The sequence below is a fragment of the Coregonus clupeaformis genome, chromosome 29, assembly GCF_020615455.1.
Source record: "Coregonus clupeaformis isolate EN_2021a chromosome 29, ASM2061545v1, whole genome shotgun sequence".
NCBI classification, from domain to species: domain Eukaryota; kingdom Metazoa; phylum Chordata; class Actinopteri; order Salmoniformes; family Salmonidae; genus Coregonus; species Coregonus clupeaformis.
In genome coordinates, this window is record NC_059220.1 from 58,713,527 (window position 1) to 58,736,583 (window position 23,057).

General features: G+C 45.4%; 1 protein-coding gene across 1 annotated transcript in view; it reads left to right on the forward strand.

Moving 5' to 3' along the window:
- Window positions 1–23,057, forward strand: part of LOC121576728 (SNF-related serine/threonine-protein kinase-like) — a 47,979-nt gene that overhangs the window by 8,562 nt on the left and 16,360 nt on the right. The window contains exon 2 of the mRNA XM_041890120.2: window positions 21,456–22,179. Within this exon, the coding sequence (XP_041746054.1) occupies window positions 21,591–22,179 (589 nt within the window). The 5' untranslated portion in view covers window positions 21,456–21,590. The remainder of the gene's footprint in view (window positions 1–21,455; window positions 22,180–23,057) is intronic.

The window sequence follows — 23,057 nt, forward strand, 5'->3', positions numbered from 1 at the left end:
GCCGGGCCGGGCTGGCGACGCGCACTATTTGCTTGGTGCGAGGGGCAGGAACAGGCCGGGCCGGGCTGGCGACGCGCACCATAGGCTTGGTGCGAGGGGCAGGAACAGGCCGGACCGGGCTGTGGATACGGACTGGAGGTCTGGAGCGAAGAGCTGACACAACCCATCCTGGCTGAATGCCTATTTTTACACTCTCTGTGTGAGGCATCAGCACAGGACGTACAGGGCTGTGTACTCGCACTGGCACTACAGCACGTGACACTGGCGCAGGATATCCAGGACCGAGGAGGGGTACTGGAGGCCACGAGCGTTGAGCCGGCACACTCCGTCCTGGCTGCATGCCCACCTTAGCACGACACGTGCGTGGTGCTCGCACAGGACGTACCGGACTGTGCCGGACCACTCGCGGCACAGTACGCAGCTCCGCATACCTCGGAACCTGCCCAGTCTCACGCTGCCTAGCCTGAGTACGGGGAGTTGGCTCTGCTCTACCTCTAGGCTCCGCCAACCTCCCTTCCAGCCCTCCAAACCCGGTGGCCTCCTCTCCTAATCCCCAAACTCGCCCTGTAGCTGCCTCCAGCAGCCCCGTCGTCCATGCCGTGTGCCCCCCCCTAAAAATGTCTTGGGGTTGCCTCTTGCGTGTCCTACGTCGGCCCGGTTGGCGCCGCTGCTCCTCTCTATGGCGCGCCTCCACTGTCTCCTCCCACGGACGGCGATCCATACTGGCCTGGATTTCCTCCCAAGTCCAGGACCCCTGCCCGTCCAAGATCTCCTCCCAAGTCCAGGCTGTCTGCTCCTGGGCACGCTGCTTGGTCCTGTTTTGGTGGGATCTTCTGTCATGATTGTCAAAAGGAGCGGACCAAGGCGCAGCGTGATATGAGTACATACTTTTATTTTAGTACTTTCAAATACACAAAACAACAAAACGATACGTGAAGTCCTCGGTAACATACACAAACCTACACGGAACAAGATCCCACGAATAACAAGTGCACACAAGGCTGCCTAAGTATGGTTCCCAATCAGAGACAACAAGCAACAGCTGATTCTCGTTGCCTCTGATTGAGAACCACCCCGGCCAACACAGAAACACATAAACCTAGAACATACCATAGAAACACGAAACATAGACTCTACACAACGAAACTAACACCCTGGCTCAACATACAAGAGTCCCCAGAGCCAGGGCGTGACACACCCCTACCTTTTTGTAAGGTATCTGTGACCAACAGATGCATATCTGTATTCCCAGTGATGTGAAATCCATAGATTAGGGCCTAATTAATTTAATTTGATTGACTGATTTCCTTATATGAACTGTAACTCAGTAAAATCTTTGAAATTGTTGCATGTTGCGTTTATATTTTTGTTCAATTTATCATTGTATTGTTTGGTCTACAGCTTATCATGTATTCTAACTCAGGCGAGCAGAACCTCAAGACTTCCTTAATATTAGAGCTCGCGCACCAGCTGTTGTTAACACAGAAACACACAACTCCCCCCCTGAGGTTACCTGAAGCTGCCGTTCTGTCCTGCCGATGCATAGAAAAAACAGCTAGATGTACAGTGCCTTCAGAAAGTATTCACACCCCACTGGTCTCGTGTGTGTGTGTGTGCGTGCGTGCGCGTGTGTGCGTGGCAGGGCATTTATCCATATCCACCCTGGTCCTTGTGTTAAGTGCAGTACCTCTAGTGCTTGTCTGTCTGGAATGTTCACATAGGTACAATGTGTTCTCAGCCTTTCTGCTCAGCTAGCACCAGGCACCAGGCACCAGAAGAATAGATATTCTCCCCCATTTACTCAAGATGTTAGCAAACAAACATGCTGAAATCCTGATGCTTTAGCATTGTTTATTAATGTTTGTGTGCCTGTTAGTGTGTGTATGTGCGTGAGAGAGAGTGTGTGGATGTACAGTATGTGTTAGTTTGTCTGTGTGTGTCTGTGTGTTTATAACAGTGAAAGTAATCTCCCCAGCGGAAGCCTGGTCCCTGTTTGAACACTATCAGAAGGAAACAGTGTTTCCTCCCTGCTCCCTATAGGATGCAGCGGTCTCACACGGTGCTGTTTTAGGCCTGTTCTGCTTTGGTAGCTGACAAGAGAGGCAGTGAAAGCCACAGTGAATAGGAGGGTGGCATTCTCCTTCACTCTCTCAGTCTCTGTTCTATTTCCCTCTCTCATCTCTCCATACTGTCTAGCTCTTTCTCTCATCACCCCTCTCTTTTACAGTCTATCACAGCACAGCTTGTGCCCTGAACTTTGTTTAGCATAACTGCTGATGTGTCTCTCAAATGGAAACATAAAAGCTCTATCCCAAGGACAGATCCTGAGGCAAGTCCTACTCTTGCAAAGCACACAATGTGTGTGGCTGTGTGCATTTGAATGCACAAGTGTGAGTTTTACTTTCTGTGTATATACTCCTAGTGTATGTATACATAGTTCAACTAACAATGATTGATTCCCAGAAAGTTTTCAGGTAGATTGTGTGCATTACATCCCCTGAACAACTTCTAAACAGGCTGATGTTTTGAAGTTGTTCAGGGGATGTAATCCACACAAAAGCTGTTTTTCTGCAAAGGGACCAGAACGACTGATCCGTGTAAAGGAAAGAATGAATGGGGCCATGTATCGTGAGATTTTGAGTGAAAACCTCCTTCCATCAGCAAGGGCATTGAAGATGAAACGTGGGTGGGTCTTTCAGCATGACAATGATCCCAAACACACCGCCCGGGCAACGAAGGAGTGGCTTCGTAAGAAGCATTTCAAGGTCCTGGAGTGGCCTAGCCAGTCTCCAGATCTCAACCCCATAGAAAATCTTTGGAGGGAGTTGAAAGTCCGTGTTGCCCAGCGACAGCCCCAAAACATCACTGCTCTAGAGGAGATCTGCATGGAGGAATGGGCCAAAATACCAGCAACAGTGTGTGAAAACCTTGTGAAGACTTACAGAAAACGTTTGACCTGTGTCATTACCAACAAAGGGTATATAACAAAGTATTGAGAAACTTTTGTTATTGACCAAATACTTATTTTCCACCATAATTTGCAAATAAATTCATTAAAAATCCTACAATGTGATTTTCTGGATTTTTTTTTCTCATTTTGTCTGTCATAGTTGACGTGTACCTATGATGAAAATTACAGGCCTCTCTCATCTTTTTAAGTGGGAGAACTTGCACAATTGGTGGCTGACTAAATACTTTTTCCCCCACTATACATGATACTGCAACAACATTTCCCCATGGGGACAATAAAGTCAGTAAGTAGTCACGCCAGTATGAATTGGTTAAAGCTCAATTATCGTTGGTGAAAAGAGCCAATAATGAGCCGAATGAGCTACTGTCGCCTACCATTGAACGTCTGACTGACATGTCGTGATACCACAGCCTGAATAATGTCTGCGTGACACCTGTATCTTATGTTGTCGCCTACCATTGAACGTCTGACTGACATGTCGTGATACCAACGCCTGACTAACGTGTGTGTGACACCTGCGTCTTAAAAAATAGCATTGAGCTAAATTGTTCATCTGCAGGCTATTATAATACCGTAAGCCTCAACTGCGGGAGGGTCTACTCATACAATTTTGATTAGATTTTCTTTATTTTAGGTTCAAAAGAAGCATGGTAGGCCTACTGCTGGCAACTGTAGCCTATATTCCGCAGTAAACTTTTTGGGGGGCACTGTTGCATTTGATGTAAACACCATGGCAATTATGCACTCCAATAGTAATTATATGCAACATGCATCAATCCACTGTAGCTTATATATAGCTGGGATATTTCTCCCTTGTCAAATCAACATCTTCATTAGCCTATTATATTGCTGAAATTTCAACTTGAATCGATTGATCAAGTGGTTATAGCCTACTGTTACCTGATAGATATTGGTGTCATATTGGTGTCCATAAGCCCTATTCGGAACGGACTATTACTAGAATGTTGGTTATGTAATTATTACCCCAGCATCACTGGCGTAGCGCAGTTTCTCCGGACAACAAACTTAACATGTGTAAATATTTGTATGAACATAACAAGATTCAACAACTGAGACATAACCTGAACAAGTTCCACAGACATGTGACTAACATAAATTTAATAATGTGTCCCTGAACAAAGGGGGGGTCAAAATCAAAAGTTACAGTCAGTATCTGGTGTGGCCACCAGCTGCATTAAGTACTGCAGTGCATCACCTCCTTTATGGACTGCACCAGATTTGCCAGTTCTTGCTGTGAGATGTTACCCCACTCTTCCACCAAGGCACCTGCAATTTCCCGGACATTTCTGGGGGAAATGGTCCTAGCCCTCACCCTCCGATCCAACAGGTCCCAGACGTGCTCAATGTGATTGAGATCTGGGCTCTTCGCTGGCCATGGCAGAACACTGACATTATTGTCTTGCAGGAATTCACATACAGAACGAGCAGTATGGCTGGTGGCATTGTCATACTGGAGGGTCATGTCAGGATGAGCCTGCAGGAAGGGTACCACATGAGGGAGGAGGATGTCTTCCCTGTAACGCACAGTGTTGAGATTGCCTGCAATGACAACAAGCTCAGTCCGATGATGCTGTGACACACCGCCCCAGACCATGACGGACCCTCCACCTCCAAATCGATCCCGCTCCAGAGTACAGGCCTCGGTGTAACGCTCATTCCTTTGACGATAAACGCGAATCTGACCATCACCCCTGGTGAGACAACTACGACTCGTCAGTGAAGAGCACTTTTTGCCAGTCCTGTGTGGTCCAGCGACGGGACCTGCCTTACAACAGGCCTACAAGCCCTCAGTCCAGCCTCTCTCAGCCAATTGCAGACAATCTGAGCACTCATGGAGGGATTGTGCGTTCCTGGTGTAACTCGGGCAGTTGTTGTTGCCATCCTGTACCTGTCCCGCAGGTGTGATGTTCGGAAGTACCGATCCTGTGCAGGTGTTGTTACACGTGGTGTGCCACTGCGAGGACGAGCAGTTGTCCGTCCTGTCTCCCTGTAGCGCTGTCTTAGGCGTCTCACAGTACGGACATTACAATGTATTGCCCTGGCCACATCTGCAGTCCTCATGCCTCCTTGCAGCATGCCTAAGGCACGTTCACGCAGATGAGCAGGGACCCTAGGCATCTTTCTTTTGGTGTTTTTCAGAGTGAGTAGAAAGGCCTCTTTAGTGTCCTAAATTTTCATAACTGTGACCTTAATTGCCTACCGACTGTAAGCTGTTAGTGTCTTAATGACCGTTCCACAGGTGCATGTTCATTAATTGTTTATGGTTCATTCAACAAGCATGGGAAACAGTGTTTAAACCCTTTACAATGAAGATCTGTGAAGTTATTTTGATTTTTACGAATTATCTTTGAAAGACAGGGTCCTGAATACGGGACATTTCTTTTTTTGCGCACAGAGAGAAAGAGAGCACAGAGAGAGAGAGCACAGAGACAGAGAGAGCACAGAGAGAGTGCAGATAAACAGAGCTCTGTGTCTGTCTGTCTGCACATGCTCCTCATAGGACTCGGCACTCAGACACATGTGAGAAGGCCTGCTCTCCATCCTTTCTGCTTCTCTGGCACATTAACCATTCAGTTACACACACGCGCGCACGCACACACACGCGCGCACACACACACACACTTGCGCACACATACACACACAGACACACTTGCATGGCGGCGGCACACACACACGCGGATACACCCACACAAACAAATTATAATATCCCATTACAGATATCGATCCATACCATTTTTGCAGGATCGCGGTTATCTGACTCCCTGCCACTAACTCCCTAAACGCACTCAACATCCATAGCCTTTATCCCGTCCAACCCTGTCTGTATCTACCACCCTTCTCCATTGAGTCCTTCCCCACCTATCTCTGTTTATTCTAGCCCTTCCTCTCTCCTGTCCTGGCTATTATCCTCTCACAGTTACGTGTATCCATACCTATAGGGACGCCTGTTCTGTTGTTCTTTCTGCCTCGCTTCCTGTTTCCTTCCACAGTCCTCTGGGATTCTTGGACAGTTCACACTGGTCACAGAAGTCAGTTAAACATCTAGTTTTGATTTACATTTGGTTAAGTTGTTAACTAACGTGAATTCAACATGAAATCAACAAAAATATCACCATGTCATTAGGTTAAAAGTTGGGTGAAAAAAAATTACGAAATGCCCTTACGTTGATGACTTTTTGCAAATCCAATCAGTTTTCCACGTTGATTCAATGTCATCACCATTTTTTGCCCAGTGGGTTGTAACTTGTGAGGCACAGAGGTGTACTTATACTGTTTGTGCTGGGTTGTTTATGATGCCATGAGATTGTTTTATGTCGTAAGGTGTTACAAAAAAATGATTTTTTGTTGTTGTAGTTTTTTGTAGTTCAAGTTTATGTTGTTCAACTGTCTGTGTTTGTTAGACAGAGGTCGATGAGGCCACCTGCCTCCTGCTTCCACTCCCTTCTGTTTATAGGAAGGAACACTTCCCTAACCTGTCAGTCAGATCACTATGTACTGTACAAGAACGTACACACACGCACTCCCTCTGTGTGGGTTCATTGGCGGGACAGCCTGTGTGAGAAACTGTAAATGAGAATGAAATGCAGCCAGGAAATTTTGGCAACAGTTCTGAAGCTAAATGTCTCTATTGGATATATGGTGACTGTTACGGATACAGGTATCCTGTGTTTTTGTGTGTTCCTACTCTTTCTGCCCTAATCACAGGTGTCCTGTATGTTCCTGATTGGTGGTCGTTGAGGTGTCTGCTGATTGGACCAATCAGTGAACATTCCTGTTAATTGCACCACCTGTTATTCGTTTGTTCAATCACACATCCCATTTTATAAAAACCAGACTTGTGTTTGTTGAGACAGAGAGACTTTTTGCCATATGTGAGTATGGACACGGTGGTGTCCTGTGTGTTGTGTACTCGCTAGTTGATGATTACCCTGTTTAGTAGCTTTGTGTGTTTTTTTTTGGGAAAGGGGGGTTTAAGCTAGATGCCCTTGGGCGTACATTACCCGTAGGACGAAATCTGTCTATAAACACCAGTTAGACCTGAGCGGACCACCCACTGTATTTTTGTATGGTAGCAGTAGCCTAGCGGTTCTTTAGGCAGGCTAGATCAGTTTAGGGGGTTTTACACTATTGTTTCATTTCTTGGGTCCTGCTCAGCCCTTTTTCCCAAACCCTTACCGTGTGTTCATAAATAAACACTTTGTGTTTGACGGTAGTTCATGGTAGTTGTGTCTTATTTGTTCTCACTATTCCATGTCACACTTATAATTTACATGAATTTATGTTACGGGTCTCATGTCCATCCACCCTAGATGTTTAGAGCCACGGGGTTCGTAACATAAAGTGGGGGCTCGTCCGGGATCCTATCTATCCCATGCTACTCATGTAAATTAGTAGTGTCTGGTTCAGTGTTGAGCTTAGCAGCTGTAACTACCTGTTTTTGTGTGTGTTCAGTAGTCGACGGCTCGTGTTGCTAGTAGGATGGCTACTTTTGAGTTGGAGGCATTTTTGGAAAACCCTACGTGGGAGGTTTTTGAGAATTGTCGTAGAGTGGATCTACAGGCTTTGGCTGACCACTTTTCTGTACCCATACCGAGGGGTATAGTGAAAGCAGAAGTTAGGGGAAGTAGTGTTAGCGATATTGTTAAACGAGCGAGTGCTTGAGTTACCGCCGCCTGAATCTGCTGCTCCTGTAGGGGATGTGGTTGCTGTTCCTGTAAGCCCATCAGTGTCTGAGGACGAGGCTAAGGCTCCAGCCACATTGCCCCGTTATGACCCACTCTCCCCACTGACTGACAGTGATGCCAGGATGGATGTCCGCTCGACACGGCTCCAAATAGAGGCGGAAGAGCGGGCACAAATTAGGCAAGACAAGCTGGAGATGCGTAAAATGGAACTAGAGGCAGAACAGGAGACGCGTAAGATAGAACAGGAGACGCGTAAGCTAGAGGCAGAACAGGAGACGCGTAAGATGGAACTGGAGACGCGTAGGCTTGATCAAGAACTGGAGACGCGTAAGATGGAACTGGAGATGCGTAAAATGGAACTAGAGGCAGAAACAGCGAGGTTAGTCTCTGCTCATACTATGCCTGCTAGTGAGCCAGCCTCACCAGCGGTGTCGTCTGCTACATTTGATATTAGTAGACAGATCACCTTGGTACCTGTGTTTAGGGAGTCAGAGGTTGATTCCTATTTCAGTGTGTTTGAGCGTATAGCGGTAGCATTGAAATGGCCCGACGAGGTATGGTGCCTATTACTTCAGTGTAAGCTAACAGGTAAAGCCCAAGAGGTTCTGGCAGCGCTACCTCTTGAAGACAGTTTGAATTATGAAGTGGTCAAAGCTACTGTTCTTCGTGCCTATGAGCTTGTTCCTGAGGCATATCGACAGAGATTTAGGTCTCATAAAAAGTCTCCTACTCAGACTTATGTGGAGTTTGCTAGAGACAAAGGAAATCTGTTTGACAAATGGCACAGTGCAAGTAAGGTAACTGATTTTAACTCTCTACGGGAGTTAATCTTGTTAGAGGAGTTTAAAAATTGTTTACCGGAACGCATTGTAGTTTATCTGAACGAACAGAAAGTATCCTCACTGTCGGAAGCGTCTGTATTGGCAGACGAGTTTGTGTTGACGCATAAGAGCGTGTTTTCGGCTCGTACGGAGAGCCGGGCTGCGGAGTTGCTAACTTTTAATCCTAGTCGACCAGCAGTACATCCAGCACGCCCAAAAGATGTGCGTCACTGTTTCTATTGTCATAAGGTGGGACATATAGTTAATGATTGCTTTCTGCTAAAACGCAAACCGGGGATGCCTCAGCACGCCAGGCCGCCAACGGTGTTGGGCTGATTAAATGCGGTTGTAGGGCCGGAATCAAGACAGAAGCCTCATAGTGAATGTGGTTTGAAAGTCCCTGTCCCAGATCACAGTTATGAACCGTTCATTTTTGAGGGGTTTGTTTCTATATCAGATGACGAAGCGTCTCAGCGTCCAGTTAGAATCCTCAGAGATACTGGTGCGGCGCAGTCGTTCATACTAGCTGATGTGTTGCCCTTGTCCAGTAATACATATTGTGGTTCCAGTGTGTTAGTACAAGGAATTGAAATGGGTTTCGTCCCAGTGCCATTGCACTTTGTGAACGTACACTCTGAGTTAGTCAGTGGATTGTTCAGAGTGGGCGTACGTCCTATGTTGCCAGTAAAAGGTGTGACATTTATAATGGGCAACGATATTGCCGGAGGAAAGGTAATACCCATATTGGAGGTATTGGATAAAAGTGACCAGTCTCTCTCCGAGGAGCTGGCACAGGGTTATCCAGATGTGTTCCCCGCTTGTGCTGTCACACGTGCTCAAGCACGACAAGTGGGTGAAGTGGTAGATTTGTCAGACACGATTCTATTCAGAGAGTGTGACCCAGAGGATAGTTCGAGTGCTACCTCTGGTAAGCTGGTGCAGTCTGACCAACAGCCCAGAGAAAGGAAGAAGGATGTGGAACTTGTTGCTGAAGCAATACAGTTACCAGTTACTCGTGAGCAGCTGATCGCTAACCAACAGGTTGACATTAGCCTGGCTAAATGTTTTTCTAGTGTTGTCTCAAAAGACGAGCTAAAGAAGAAAAACATGGCATACTTCATTGATGGTAATCTCCTCATGCGTAAATGGACATCCCATGTTGACGCTGGCGGAGATTGGAATGCTGTTTACCAAATAGTGATTCCTACAGCCTTTCGACAAAATGTTTTATCCCTCGCTCATGATCACCAGTGGTCCGGACATCTGGGAGTCACCAAGACTTATGATCGTGTTTTGCGACATTTCTTTTGGCCTGGTTTAAAACAAGATGTGGCTCAGTTCTGTCGGACTTGCCACACCTGTCAAGTAGTTGGGAAACCGAACCAGGTTATTTCCCCCGCGCCTCTTTGTCCCATACCGGCCATAGGTGAACCATTCGAACATGTGATGGTTGATTGTGTTGGACCATTACCAAAAACAAAATCTGGTAACCAGTTTATGTTGACAATTATGTGTGTGGCCACCAGGTACCCAGAGGCCATTCCTCTGCGAAGGATTACTGCTCCGGTGGTGAGTAAAGCGTTGATCAAATTCTTCTCAACTTTTGGATTACCTAAGGTGATACAAACTGATCAGGGTACGAATTTCCTTTCTAAACTTTTCAAACAAGTGTTAAAATCCTTGTCAGTTACACACCGTGTGTCAAGCGCATATCACCCAGAGTCTCAGGGTGCGCTTGAACGTTGGCATCAGACCCTGAAGTCTATGCTCCGTAAATATTGTTTGGAATCTGAGAAAGATTGGGATGAGGGAGTTCCTCTAGTGTTGTTTGCTGTCCGTGAGACAGTACAGGAATCCCTAGGGTTCAGCCCAGCTGAACTGGTGTTTGGACACACCATGAGAGGACCTATGAAAGTCCTTAAGGATCAGTTTTTGTCACAAGAGTTGTGTGTGAAAGAAAATGTGTTGGACTACGTTAGTCGCTTTCGTGAGCGCCTACATGCTGCCTGTGCTCTAGCAAAGGAAGCGCTGTCTTCCTCACAGAAACGGATGAAACGACACTATGACACACAGGCTGTTTCTCGTTCACTGCAGCCAGGTGACCGAGTTCTTGTGTTGTTGCCTGTGCCAGGAGCGTCATTGTCAGCACGTTTCGCTGGTCCTTATGTCATTGAAAAGAAACTAACTGAAACTGACTATGTGATACAGACTCCTGATAGAAAACGCCAATCTCGGGTGTGCCACGTTAACATGTTGAAGACATACCACAGCAGACCCGTTACTCAGGTAGACAGTCCAGAGAAACTGGCCGAGGCGGCTGTCTCTGTTGCTGCTACGGCTGTAGTGGGAGGTCATGTTAATGATGTGGACGGAGATGGTTTGGAGTTGCGCAATACTCAGCAGCAGTGTGCTAGATTGCCCAATTCAGAGATGCTGCTGTCTCTCCCGTCAAGCCTGATTCATTTAACGGACAGACAGTCAGATGATATTGTGAGACTATTACACAGCTTTCCATGTCTTTTTAATGATGTTCCTACATGTACAAATGTGTTAGAACATGACATTAATGTTGGAAACGCTGCACCTATCAAGCAACATCCTTATCGTGTCAACGTCGCTAAGAGAAAGATAATGAGGGGTGAGGTCGGTTATTTGCTGGAGAATAACCTGGCTATGCCAAGTTCAAGTCCTTGGAGTTCTCCGTGCATTCTGGTTCCTAAACCTGATGGGACATCCAGATTATGTACGGACTATCGGAAAGTCAATGCTGTCACAGTGCCCGACTCGTTCCCGTTACCCAGACTGGATGACTGTATTGATACTGTTGGTGCTGCTACCTATGTAACCAAATTAGATCTTCTAAAAGGTTACTGGCAGGTGCCGTTAACCCCACGTGCCTCCGACATCTCTGCATTTGTGACCCCAGATCACTTCCTACAATATGCTGTCATGGCATTTGGGATGCGGAACGCACCAGCCACTTTCCAACGCCTGGTTAACACAGTATTGGCTGGAGTTCCTAATTGTAGTGCTTACCTTGATGATCTGGTCATTTATTCAACTGAGTGGTCTGATCATGTTAACACTCTAAGGGTAGTGTGTGAACGTCTAGCAACCGCTTCTCTAACCCTGAACTTAGCAAAGTGCGAGTTTGGGAAGGCTACTGTTACTTATCTTGGTAAACAGGTCGGCCATGGTCAGGTGCGCCCTGTAGATGCCAAGGTCTCAGCTATAAACGCATTTCCCGCACCTACCACCAGAAGAGAGCTACGCCGTTTTTTAGGGATGGTTGGCTACTACCGTAGTTTCTGTAAAAATTTCTCTGCGGTAGTTGCTCCATAAACGGATTTGCTCAGTCCGGCGAGAAAATTTGTATGGTCTGAAGATTGTTGTACTGCTTTCAACACTGCTAAAGCACTCTTGTGTAGTACTCCTGTTCTTGCTGCGCCAGATTTTGAGCGGCCGTTTAAACTGGAGGTAGATGCAAGTGCCAGAGGTGCTGGTGCTGTTCTACTGCAGCAAGACCAGAGTGGAGTGGACCATCCTGTCTGTTATTTTTCACGGAAATTTAACAAATGTCAGACAAACTATTCCACCATTGAACAAGAAGCTCTAGCTTTGTTGTTAGCTCTGCAGTACTTTGAAGTTTATGTTGGTTCCAGTGCATTACCAGTGGTAGTGTATACTGACCATAACCCCTTAGTTTTTCTCCACCGGATGTACAACCAGAACCAACGCCTTATGCGTTGGGCACTTGTCGTGCAAAATTATAATTTGGAGATCCGCCACAAAAAGGGGTTAGATAATGTGTTGGCAGATGCTTTGTCTCGGTGTGTAATGATCTAGGTTTTTTTTTGTTATCCCGATAGGATGATTTGTGAATTTGGGTGTTGTGATAATCGTGTGTCGCAAACCATTTTGGTTTGCTCTTTTAAGGGTGGGAGTGTTACGGATACAGGTATCCTGTGTTTTTGTGTGTTCCTACTCTTTCTGCCCTAATCACAGGTGTCCTGTATGTTCCTGATTGGTGGTCGTTGAGGTGTCTGCTGATTGGACCAATCAGTGAACATTCCTGTTAATTGCACCACCTGTTATTCGTTTGTTCAATCACACATCCCATTTTATAAAAACCAGACTTGTGTTTGTTGAGACAGAGAGACTTTTTGCCATATGTGAGTATGGACACGGTGGTGTCCTGTGTGTTGTGTACTCGCTAGTTGATGATTACCCTGTTTAGTAGCTTTGTGTGTTTTTTTTTTGGGAAAGGGGGTTTAAGCTAGATGCCCTTGGGCGTACATTACCCGTAGGGACGAAATCTGTCTATAAACACCAGTTAGACCTGAGCGGACCACCCACTGTATTTTTGTATGGTAGCAGTAGCCTAGCGGTTCTTTAGGCAGGCTAGATCAGTTTAGGGGGTTTTACACTATTGTTTCATTTCTTGGGTCCTGCTCAGCCCTTTTTCCCAAACCCTTACCGTGTGTTCATAAATAAACACTTTGTGTTTGACGGTAGTTCATGGTAGTTGTGTCTTATTTGTTCTCACTATTCCATGTCACACTTATAATTTACATGAATTTATGTTACGGGTCTCATGTCCATCCACCCTAGATGTTTAGAGCCACGGGGTTCGTAACAGTGACTATGGCCGCTATGACTTCTAAAATTAGTTTAAAGATTGTAAAGGGTGATTCTGCTAGTATTGTATGGGCAATACTGTTCATAGATCATAGGGTCTTAAAGGAGGCATGTATAGATCTAAAAAGGGCCTAAAATAGCCCACTTCCATCATGATTTTCAAAAAAAAAATGGTGGTACAAATGTATGCACTCACTAACTGTAAGTCGCTCTGGATAAGAGCGTCTGCTAAATGACAAAAAAACAACAACAAAAAAACATTCTTACTCCCAATGAAGTTTCTATTTGAGAATTGCCAGAACAATCTGAGATTCCCAGAAAATATTTTGGACACAACCAACACAGTGAATGGGAAAATGGATTCAAAGGGAACTCCCTCTGCTGGTGACTTGCTGAATGTGCAATCCTAAAGGAGGGCTGTGATTGGTTAATTACCTAAAATGTCAATTTCTATGGATAAAATGGGTCATATCATTTAAAGTACCACAGAGCCCACTCTGGAAATGTTACATGTTTGAAGTAGGGTTGTCACGATATCAGTATCGCGAGATACCTTTGTTTATTTAGCAAGCTATAGCACTCACAATTTTACATAAAGTACGTTTTTAGCAATCAATCACATTTATTTATAAAGCCCTTTTTAGATTAGCAGATGTCACAAAGTGCTTATACAGAAACCCAGCCTAAAACCCCAAACAGCAAGCAATGCAGCTGTAGAAGCACAATGGCTAGGAAAAAGTCCCTGGTAAGGCAGGAACCCCTGAAGAAACCTAGAGAGGAACCAGGCTCTGAGGGGTGGCCAGTCCTCTTCTGGCAGGGCTGGGTGGAGATTATAAGAGTACGTAGCAGGGTAAAAAAATTATCACAGTGGTTGTAGAGGGTGCAACAGGTCAGCACCTCAATAGTAAATGTCAGTTAGAGAGAGAGAGAGAGAGAGAGAGAGAGAGAGAGAGAGAGAGAGATTCACTTAACTTCACACACGACACCAGATAAGACTGATTGACCCTAGCCCCCGACACGCGGGGTCTGGGGACACCTGTGGCCCCGTACGACGATACCCCCGGACAGGGCCAACCAGGCAGGATATAACCCCACCCACGTTGCCAAAGCACAGCCCCCACACCATTAGAGGGATATCAACAGAGCACCAATTTACTACCCTGAGATAAGGCTGACTATAGCCCATGAAGATCTTCTCCACCGCACGAGCCCGAGGGGGCGCAAGACCGGACATTTAGATCACCTCAGTGACTCAACCCACTCAAGTCGAGGATAGCGCACAAAAGCCTAGCATGACGTGACGCACCCCTTCCTAGGGACGGCATTGAAGAGCACTAGTAAGCCAGTGACTCAGCCTCTGTAATAGGGTCAAAGGAAGAGAATGCCAGTGGAGAGAAGGGAGCCGGCTAGGCAGAGACAGCAAGGGTGGTTCGTCATTCAAGTGCCTTGCCATTCACCTTCGCACCCCTGGGCCAGACCACACTCAATCATAGGACCTACTGAAGAGATGAGTCTTCAGGAAATACTTAAATGTCGAGAACGAGTATGTGTCTCTCACATGGATAGGCAGACCATTCCATATAAATGGAGCTCTATAGGAGAAAGCTCTGCCTCCAGCTGTTTGCTTAGAAATTCTAGGGACAATAAGGAGGCCTGTGTCTTGTGACCGTAGCGTACGTGTAGGTACAGTGCATTCGGAAAGTATTCAGACCCCTTCCCCTTTTCCATATTTTGTTACGTTACAGCCTTATTCTAAAATGGTTTAAATAAATACAAATCCTCATCAATCTACACACAATACCCCATAATGACAAAGCGAAAAACAGATTATTTTTTGCAAATGTATAAAAGAAAAGAAAACTGAAATACCTTATTTACATAAGTATTCAGACTCTTTGCTTTGAGACTCGAAATTGAGCTCAGGTGCATCCTGTTTCCATTGATCATCCTTGAGATGTTTCTAAAACTTGATTGGAGTCCACCTGTGGTAAATTCAATTGATTGGATATGATTTGGAAAGGCACACACCTGTCTATATAAGGTCCCACAGTTGACAGTGGATGTCAGAGCAAAAACCAAGCCATGAGGTCGAAGGAATTGTCCGTAGAGCTCCGAGACAGGATTGTGTCGAGGCACAGATCTGGGGAAGGGTACCAAAACATTTCTGCAGCGTTGAAGGTCCCCAAGAACACAGTGGGCTCCATCATTCTTAAAGAAGTTTGGAACCACCAAGATTCTTCCTAGAGCTGGCCGCCCGGCCAAACTGAGCAATCGAGGGACAAGGGCCTTGGTCAGGGAGGTGACCAAGAACCCAATGGTCACCCTGACAGAGCTCCAGAGTTCCTCTGTGGAGATGGGAGAACCTTCCAGAAGGACAACCATCTCTGCAGCACTCGACCAATCAGGCCTTTATGGTAGAGTGGCCAGACGGAAGCCACTCCTCAGTAAAAGGCACATGACAGCCTGCTTGGAGTCTGCCAAAAGGCACCTAAAGGACTCTCAGACCATGAGAAACAAGATTCTCTGGTCTGATGAAACCAAGATTGAACTCTTTGGCCTGAATGCCAAGCGTCATGTCTGGAGGAAACCTGGCACTATCCCTACGGTGAAGCATGGTGGTGGCAGCATCATGCTGTGGGGAAGTTTTTCAGCGGCCGGGACTGGGAGACTAGTCAGGATCGAGGGAAAGATGAATGAAGCAAGGTACAGAGAGATCCTTGATGAAAACCTGCTCCAGAGCACTCAGGACCTCAGACTTGTGGCGAAGGTTCACCTTCCAACAGGACAACGACCCTAAGCATAAAGCCAAGACAACGCAGGAGTGGCTTCGGGACAAGTCTCTGAATGTCCTTGAGTGGCCCAGCCAGAGCCCGGGCTTGAACCCGATCTAACATCTCTGGAGAGACCTGAAAATAGCTATGCAGCGACGCTCCACACCAACCTGACATAGATTGAGAGGATCTACAGAGAAGAATGAGACAGACTCCGAAATAAAGGTGTGCCAATCTTGTAGCGTCATACCCAAGAAGACTCATGGCTGTAATCGCTGCCAAAGGTGCTTCAACAAAGTACCGAGTAAAGGGTCTGAATACTAATGTATTTGATATTTCCGTTTTTTTTATTTTATAAATTTGCAAAAATGTCTACAAACCTGTTTTTGCTTTGTCATTATGGGGTATTGTGTGTAGAGTGTTGAGGGGAAAAAAAACAATTTCATCAAGTTTAAAATAGGCTGTAACGTAACAAATCAAGGTGTCTGAATAAAAAATGTCAAGGTGTCTGAATACTTTCCGAATGCACTGTATGTACGGCAGGACCAAATCGGAGAGATAGGTAGGAGCAAGTCCATGTAATGCTTTGTAGATTAGCATCTACCTTGAAATCAGCCCTAGCCTTAACAGGAAGCCAGTGTAGCGAGGCTAGCACTGGAGTAATATGATCAAATTCTTTGGTACTAGTCAAGATTCTAGCAGCCGTATTTAGCACTAACTGAAGTGCTTTACCCGGGTATCCCGAGAGTAGAGCATTGCAGTAGTCTAATCTAGAAGTGACAAAAGTATGGATTAGCTTTTCTGCATAATGTTACGAAGATGGAAAAAAGCTGCCCTTGAAATATTCTTGATATCATCATCAAAAGAGAGATCAGGGTCCAGGGGAAAGGCAAGGTCCTTCACAGTTTTATTTGAGACGACTGTACAACCATCAAGATTAATTGTCAGATCAAACAGCAGATCTCTTTGTTTCTTGGGACCAAGAACTAGCATCTCTGTTTTGTCCGAGTTTAAAATTAAAACATTTGCCTCCATCCACATCCTTATGTCTGAAACACAGGCTTCCAGGGTAGGCAATTTTGGGGCTTCACCATGTTTCATCGAAATGTACAGCTGTGTGTCATCCGCATAGCAGTGAAAGTTGACATTGTGTTTCCAAATGACATCATCAAGAGGTAGAATATATAGTGAAAACAATAGTGGTCCTAAAATGAAACATTAAGGAACACCAGAGGACAAACCATCCACAAAGACAAACATATCTTTACGACCGATAATATCTAAACCAGGTAAGAACTTGTCCGCATTGACCATTTAGGGTTTCCAATCTCTCCAAAAGAATGTGGTGATCGATGGTGTCAAAAGTGGCGCTAAGGTCTAGGAGCACGAGGAAAGATGCAGAGCCTTGGTCTGAAGCCATTAAAAGGTAATTTACCACCTTCACGAGTGCAGTCTCAGTACTATGATGGGGTCTAAAACCAGACTGAAGTGTTTTGTATAAATGTTTTGTCTTCAGGAAGGCAGTGAGTTGCTGCGCAACAGCTTTCACATTTTCTTTGAGAGGAATGGGAGATTTGACATAGGCCAATATTTGTTTTACATTTTCCGGGTCAAGATTTGGCTTTTTCAAGAGAGGCTTTATTACTGCCAACTTTTAGTGAGTTTGGTACACATCCGGAGGATAGGGAGCCATTTATTATGTTCAACATAGGAGGGCCAAGCACATGAAGTAGTTATTTCAGTAGTTTAGTTGGAATAGGGTCCAGTATGCAGCTGGAAGGTTTAGAGGCCATGACTATTTTCGTGAATGTGTCAAGAGATACATGATTAAAAAACTTGAGTGTCTTCATTGATCCTAGGTCCTGGCAGTTATGTGCAGACTCAGGACAACTGAGCATTGGAGAAATACGCAGACTCAAAGAGGAGTCTGTAATTTGCTTTCTAGTGATCATGATCTTTTCGTCTAAGAAGTTCATGAATTCATCACTGCTGAAGTGAAAGCCATCCTCTGTTGGGGAATACTGCTTTTTAGTTCGCTTTGCGACATTATCAAAAATACATTTAGGATTGTTCTTATTCTCCTCAATTAGGTTCGAAAAATAGGCTGATCGAGCAGTAGTGAGGGCTCTTCGATATTGCACGGTACTGTCTTTCCAAGATAGTCGGAAGTCTTCCAATTTGGTGGAGCGCCATTTCCGTTCCAATTTTCTGGAAGCTTGCTTCAGGGCTCGGGTATTTTCTGTATACCAGGGAGCTAATTTCTTGTGACAAATATTTTGTTGTTTTTAGGGGTGTGACTGCATCTAGGGTATTACGCAAGGTTAAATGTACTTTTGATAATCCTGGTTTGGAGTCTAAACAGATTATTTGTTGCGATTGCAAACATAATAAGATGGTGGTCCGATAGTCCAGGATTATGAGGAAAAACATTTAGATCCACAATATTTATTCCACTGGACAAAACTAGATTCAGGGTATGACTGTGGCAATGCGTAGGTACGGAGACATGTTGGACAAAACCCACTGAGTCGATGATGGCTCCGAAAGCCTTTTGGAGTGGGTCTGTGGACTTTTCCATGTGAATATTGAAGTCACCAAAAATGTGAATATTATCTGCCATGACTACAAGGTCCGATAGGAATTCTGGGAACTCACTGAGGAACGCTGTATATGGCCAGGAGGCCTGTAAACAGTAGCTTTAAAAAGTGATTGAGTAGGCTGCATAGATTTCATGACTAGAAGCTCAAAACACAAAAACGCACTCCTTGTATTTTTTTTTTGCTGTCGTAAATGTTAGCAACACCTTCGCCTTTGTGGGATGCGTGGGGGATATGGTCAATAGTGTAACCAGGTGGAGAGGCCTAATTTTACACAGTATATTCATCAGGCTTGAGCCATGTTTCAGTCAGGCCAATCACATCAAGGTTATGATCAGTGATTAGTTCATTGACTATGACTGCCTTGGAAGTGAGGGATCTAACATTAAGTAGCCCTATTTTGAGATGTGCGATATCACAATCTCTTTCAATAATGACAGGAATGGAGGAGGTCTTTATTCCAGTGAGATTGCTAAAGCGAACACCACCATTTTTAGTTTTGCCCAACCTAGATCGAGGCACAGACACAGTCTCAATGGGGATAAATTTAAGTCTAATTAGTGGAAAATCTGTTATTGTAGTATCGCGATACTGGTATCGTGACAACCCTAATTTGAAGAGTATGTTGTTACAGACAATATGTCTAAAATAAGCAAAATCAAAAAAGGTAGTTTTGAAATATCAATATTAATATTGTTAATGTTGAATAAATGAATGTGAACATTTTATATTTCAGAATCTAGACATGCTCCATATTTGAGAGAACACTATAAAGAGTATAATGACACCAATATGTTTTCTGTATCATGTATTGTTCACAGATCATATGGTCTTACAGGAGGCATATACAGTGCATTCGGAAAGTTTTCAGACCCCTTCACTTTTCTACATTTTGTTACGTTACAGCCTTATTCTAAAATAGATACAATTATTTTTTTGCCTCATCAATCTACACACAATAGCCCATAATGACAAAGCAAAAACGGGTTTTTAGAAATGTTTGCAAATCTATTACAAATAAAAAACGGAAATATTCAGACCCTTTACTCAGTACTTTGTTGAAGCACCTTTGGCAGCGATTACAGCCTTGAGTCTTCTTGGGTATGATGCTACAAGCTTGGCACACCTTTATTTAGGGAGTTTCTCCCATTGTTCTCTGCAGATCCTCTCAAGCTCTGTCAGGTTAGATGGGGAGCGTCGCTGCACAGCTATTTTCAGGTCTCTCCAGAGATGTTCGATCAGGTTCAAGTCCGGGCTCTGGCTGGGCCACTCAAGGACATTCAGAGACTTGTCCTGAAGCCACTCCTGCGTTGTCTTGGCTTTGTGCTTAGGGTCGTTGTCCTGTTGGAAGGTGAACCTTCGCCCCAGTCTGAGGTCCTGAGCACTCTGGAGCAGGTTTTCATCAAGGATCTCTCTGTACTTTGCTCCGTTCAACTTTCTGCTAAATGGCATATTATTATTATTATTAACTTTCCCTCGATCCTGACTAGTCTCCCAGTCCCTGCCACTGAAAAACATCCCCACAGCATGATGATGCCACCACCATGCTTCACCGTAGGGATAGTGCCTGGTTTCCTCCAGACGTGATGCTTGGCATTCAGGCCAAAGAGTTCAATCTTGGTTTCTTCACACCAGAGATTCTTGTTTCTCATGGTCTGAGAGTCCTTTAGGTGCCTTTTGGCAGACTCCAAGCAGGCTGTCATGTGCCTTTTACTGAGGAGTGGCTTCCGTCTGGCCACTCTACCATAAAGGCCTGATTGGTGGAGTGCTGCAGAGATGGTTGTCCTTCTGGAAGGTTCTCCCATCTCCACAGAGGAACATCGGGTTCTTGGTCACCTCCCTGACCAAAGCCCTTCTCCCCCAATTGCTCAGTTTGGCCGGGCGGCCAGCTCTAGGAAGAGTGTTGGTGGTTCCAAACTTCTTCCATCTAAGAATGATGGAGGCCACTGTGTTCTTGGGGACCTTCAATGCTGCAGAACAATTTTGGTACCCTTCCCCAGATCTGTGCCTCAACACAATCCTGTCTCGGTTTCAGTTTTTTATATTTAATACATTTGCAAAAAATTCTAAAAACCTGTTGTGTGTAGAGTGTGTATGAAAAACGTATGCACTCACTAACTATAAGTCGCTCTGGATAAGAGCGTCTGCTAAATGACTAAAATGTAAATGTAGATTTATGTTTTTTTGTTTTTTAATCCATTTTAGAATAAGGCTGTAACATAACAAAATGTGGAAAAAGTCAAGGGGTCTGAATACCTTCCGAATGCACTGTGTACAGTAGGTCTAAGAAGGGCCTAACATGGCAATACCCCCCAAAAATGATTGTTTGTGATACAAATGTAAAAGCATTTCAAACATCCTTCCTCCCGTGTAGCTCAGTTGGTAGAGCATGGCGCTTGCAATGGCAACGTTGTGGGTTTGATTCCCATGGGGGACCAGTACATAAATGTATGGATTCACTACTGTAAGTCGCTCTGGATAAGAGCATCTGCTAAATGACAAAAACTTAAATTAAGTTTATATATCAGAATAATCTGAGATACCAAAAATGTTTTTCGCTGGTGTAGAATTGCCCGTATGTGAGATCTGTAGGCATAAGGCCTATACAATGAATTGCTTCATGAAAGTTGTTTAATGTGTGTTGTCACCATAGCAGTACTGTAATGTTAAATGGTAAATCTGTCAGTGGAGCCTTTATTTTGGCAGACCACCCACTGAGCACTGTCTGTACCACTGATCTGAGCAATCAAACTTTAATAAGGAACATAGCTGCCTGCAACAGACTGCAGGGCTGAAGAAATTGCAGTACATTGTGATGTTGTTAGGATCATAGTGATTTTTATAGTATTTCAAACACCACATCTCCCATACCAATCTGGACAATAAAACCCCTCCTCCATCTTGTTTGATATGAAGTACTGACTGTGTTTCCCATCGCTCTGTTTGTCCAGGTAATGCATCAGTAGAGAGAGCCTCCAGCCCAGCCCTCCCTCTCTTCATACCGAGACCCCTCATCCAGACTGAGACTGTCTCCAGCACCAACACACCACTCCCCTCACCCCGCCCTCGCCCCGCTCCACCCAGATATGGCTGCTTCCAAGAGTGGCTACGAGGGCAAGATCGCCGGCCTCTACGACCTGGATCGCACGCTGGGGAAAGGCCACTTCGCCGTGGTCAAGCTGGCCCGCCACGTCTTCACAGGCCAGCTGGTGGCGGTCAAGGTGATTGACAAGACCAAACTGGACGCCATGGCGACAGGCCACCTGCTGCAGGAGGTGCGCTGTATGAAGCTGGTGCAGCACCCCAACGTGGTGCGGCTCTATGAGGTCATCGACACCGCCACCAAGCTCTACCTTATCCTGGAGCTGGGCGACGGAGGGGACATGTATGACTACATCCTGCGTCATGAGGGTGGCGTGGCCGAGGACACGGCTAAAGTTCACTTCGCCCAGATCGTCCGGTCCATCTCCTACTGTCACCAGCTCCACGTGGTGCACCGAGACCTCAAGCCAGAGAATGTGGTTTTCTTCAGGCAGCAGGGAACAGTCAAGCTGACCGACTTTGGCTTCAGCAACCTCTTCAAGCCCGGGACCATGCTTATGACCAGCTGTGGCTCGCTGGCTTACTCCGCCCCAGAGATCCTGCTGGGGGATGAGTATGACGCTCCGGCTGTAGGTAAGACACATGGGTGACCTGGACAGTGGGTGTCTGGATGAGCAGGGGGTCTGTCTGTCCATCTGGTTGTCTGGCTGGTTAACTGTCTGTCTGTCTGGCTTGCTGGATGGATGGATGGCTTGCTGGCTGGCTGTTTCTATCATAAGGCTCAAGAGATGAGAGAAAGATATATGTGAAAAGACAGTTCCATATAATTCTCCATAGAAAAAATGTCTGCGTGTGACCCATTTTACAGACAAATAAACTATTCACAGATGTCTTTATTCTGTCCATAAGACCACATTCAGGTCCTTCTAAGCCAGGGTTTCCCAAACTCGGTCCTGGGACATTTTGGTTTTGGTTTTTGCCCTAGCACTACAAAGCGGATTCAAATTATCAAAGCTTGATGATGAGTTGGTTATTTTAATCAGCTGTGTAGAGCTAGGGCAAAAACCAAGACGTGAACCCAGGGAGCTACACAGAATTACCACAAATCCTCTGAGACCAAGATAAAGCTGGAGAGATGAACATGGGTTTATCTGTGGTACTGTCTGTGGGTCTGTCAGTGATGCAGGAATACCTCTAGCTCACCCAACACAAGTATATATTAATTGAATCCCTATTTAGATTTTAAGGCAACAAAATGTGAAAAAAAGTTAAAGGGGCTGTAGACTTTCTACACACACACACACACACACACACACACACACACACACACACACACACACACACACACACACACACACACATTCACATTCACATTAACACACACACACACAAATGTGAACAGATGGAGTACTCTCTGGGCTGCAGAGAATCTGGAATGGAAATGTAATTTGCGCATGGATAGGCGGCGTGGTTGTAGCAATCCTCGCAAGGCTTTAATCCAGGCCAGGGAC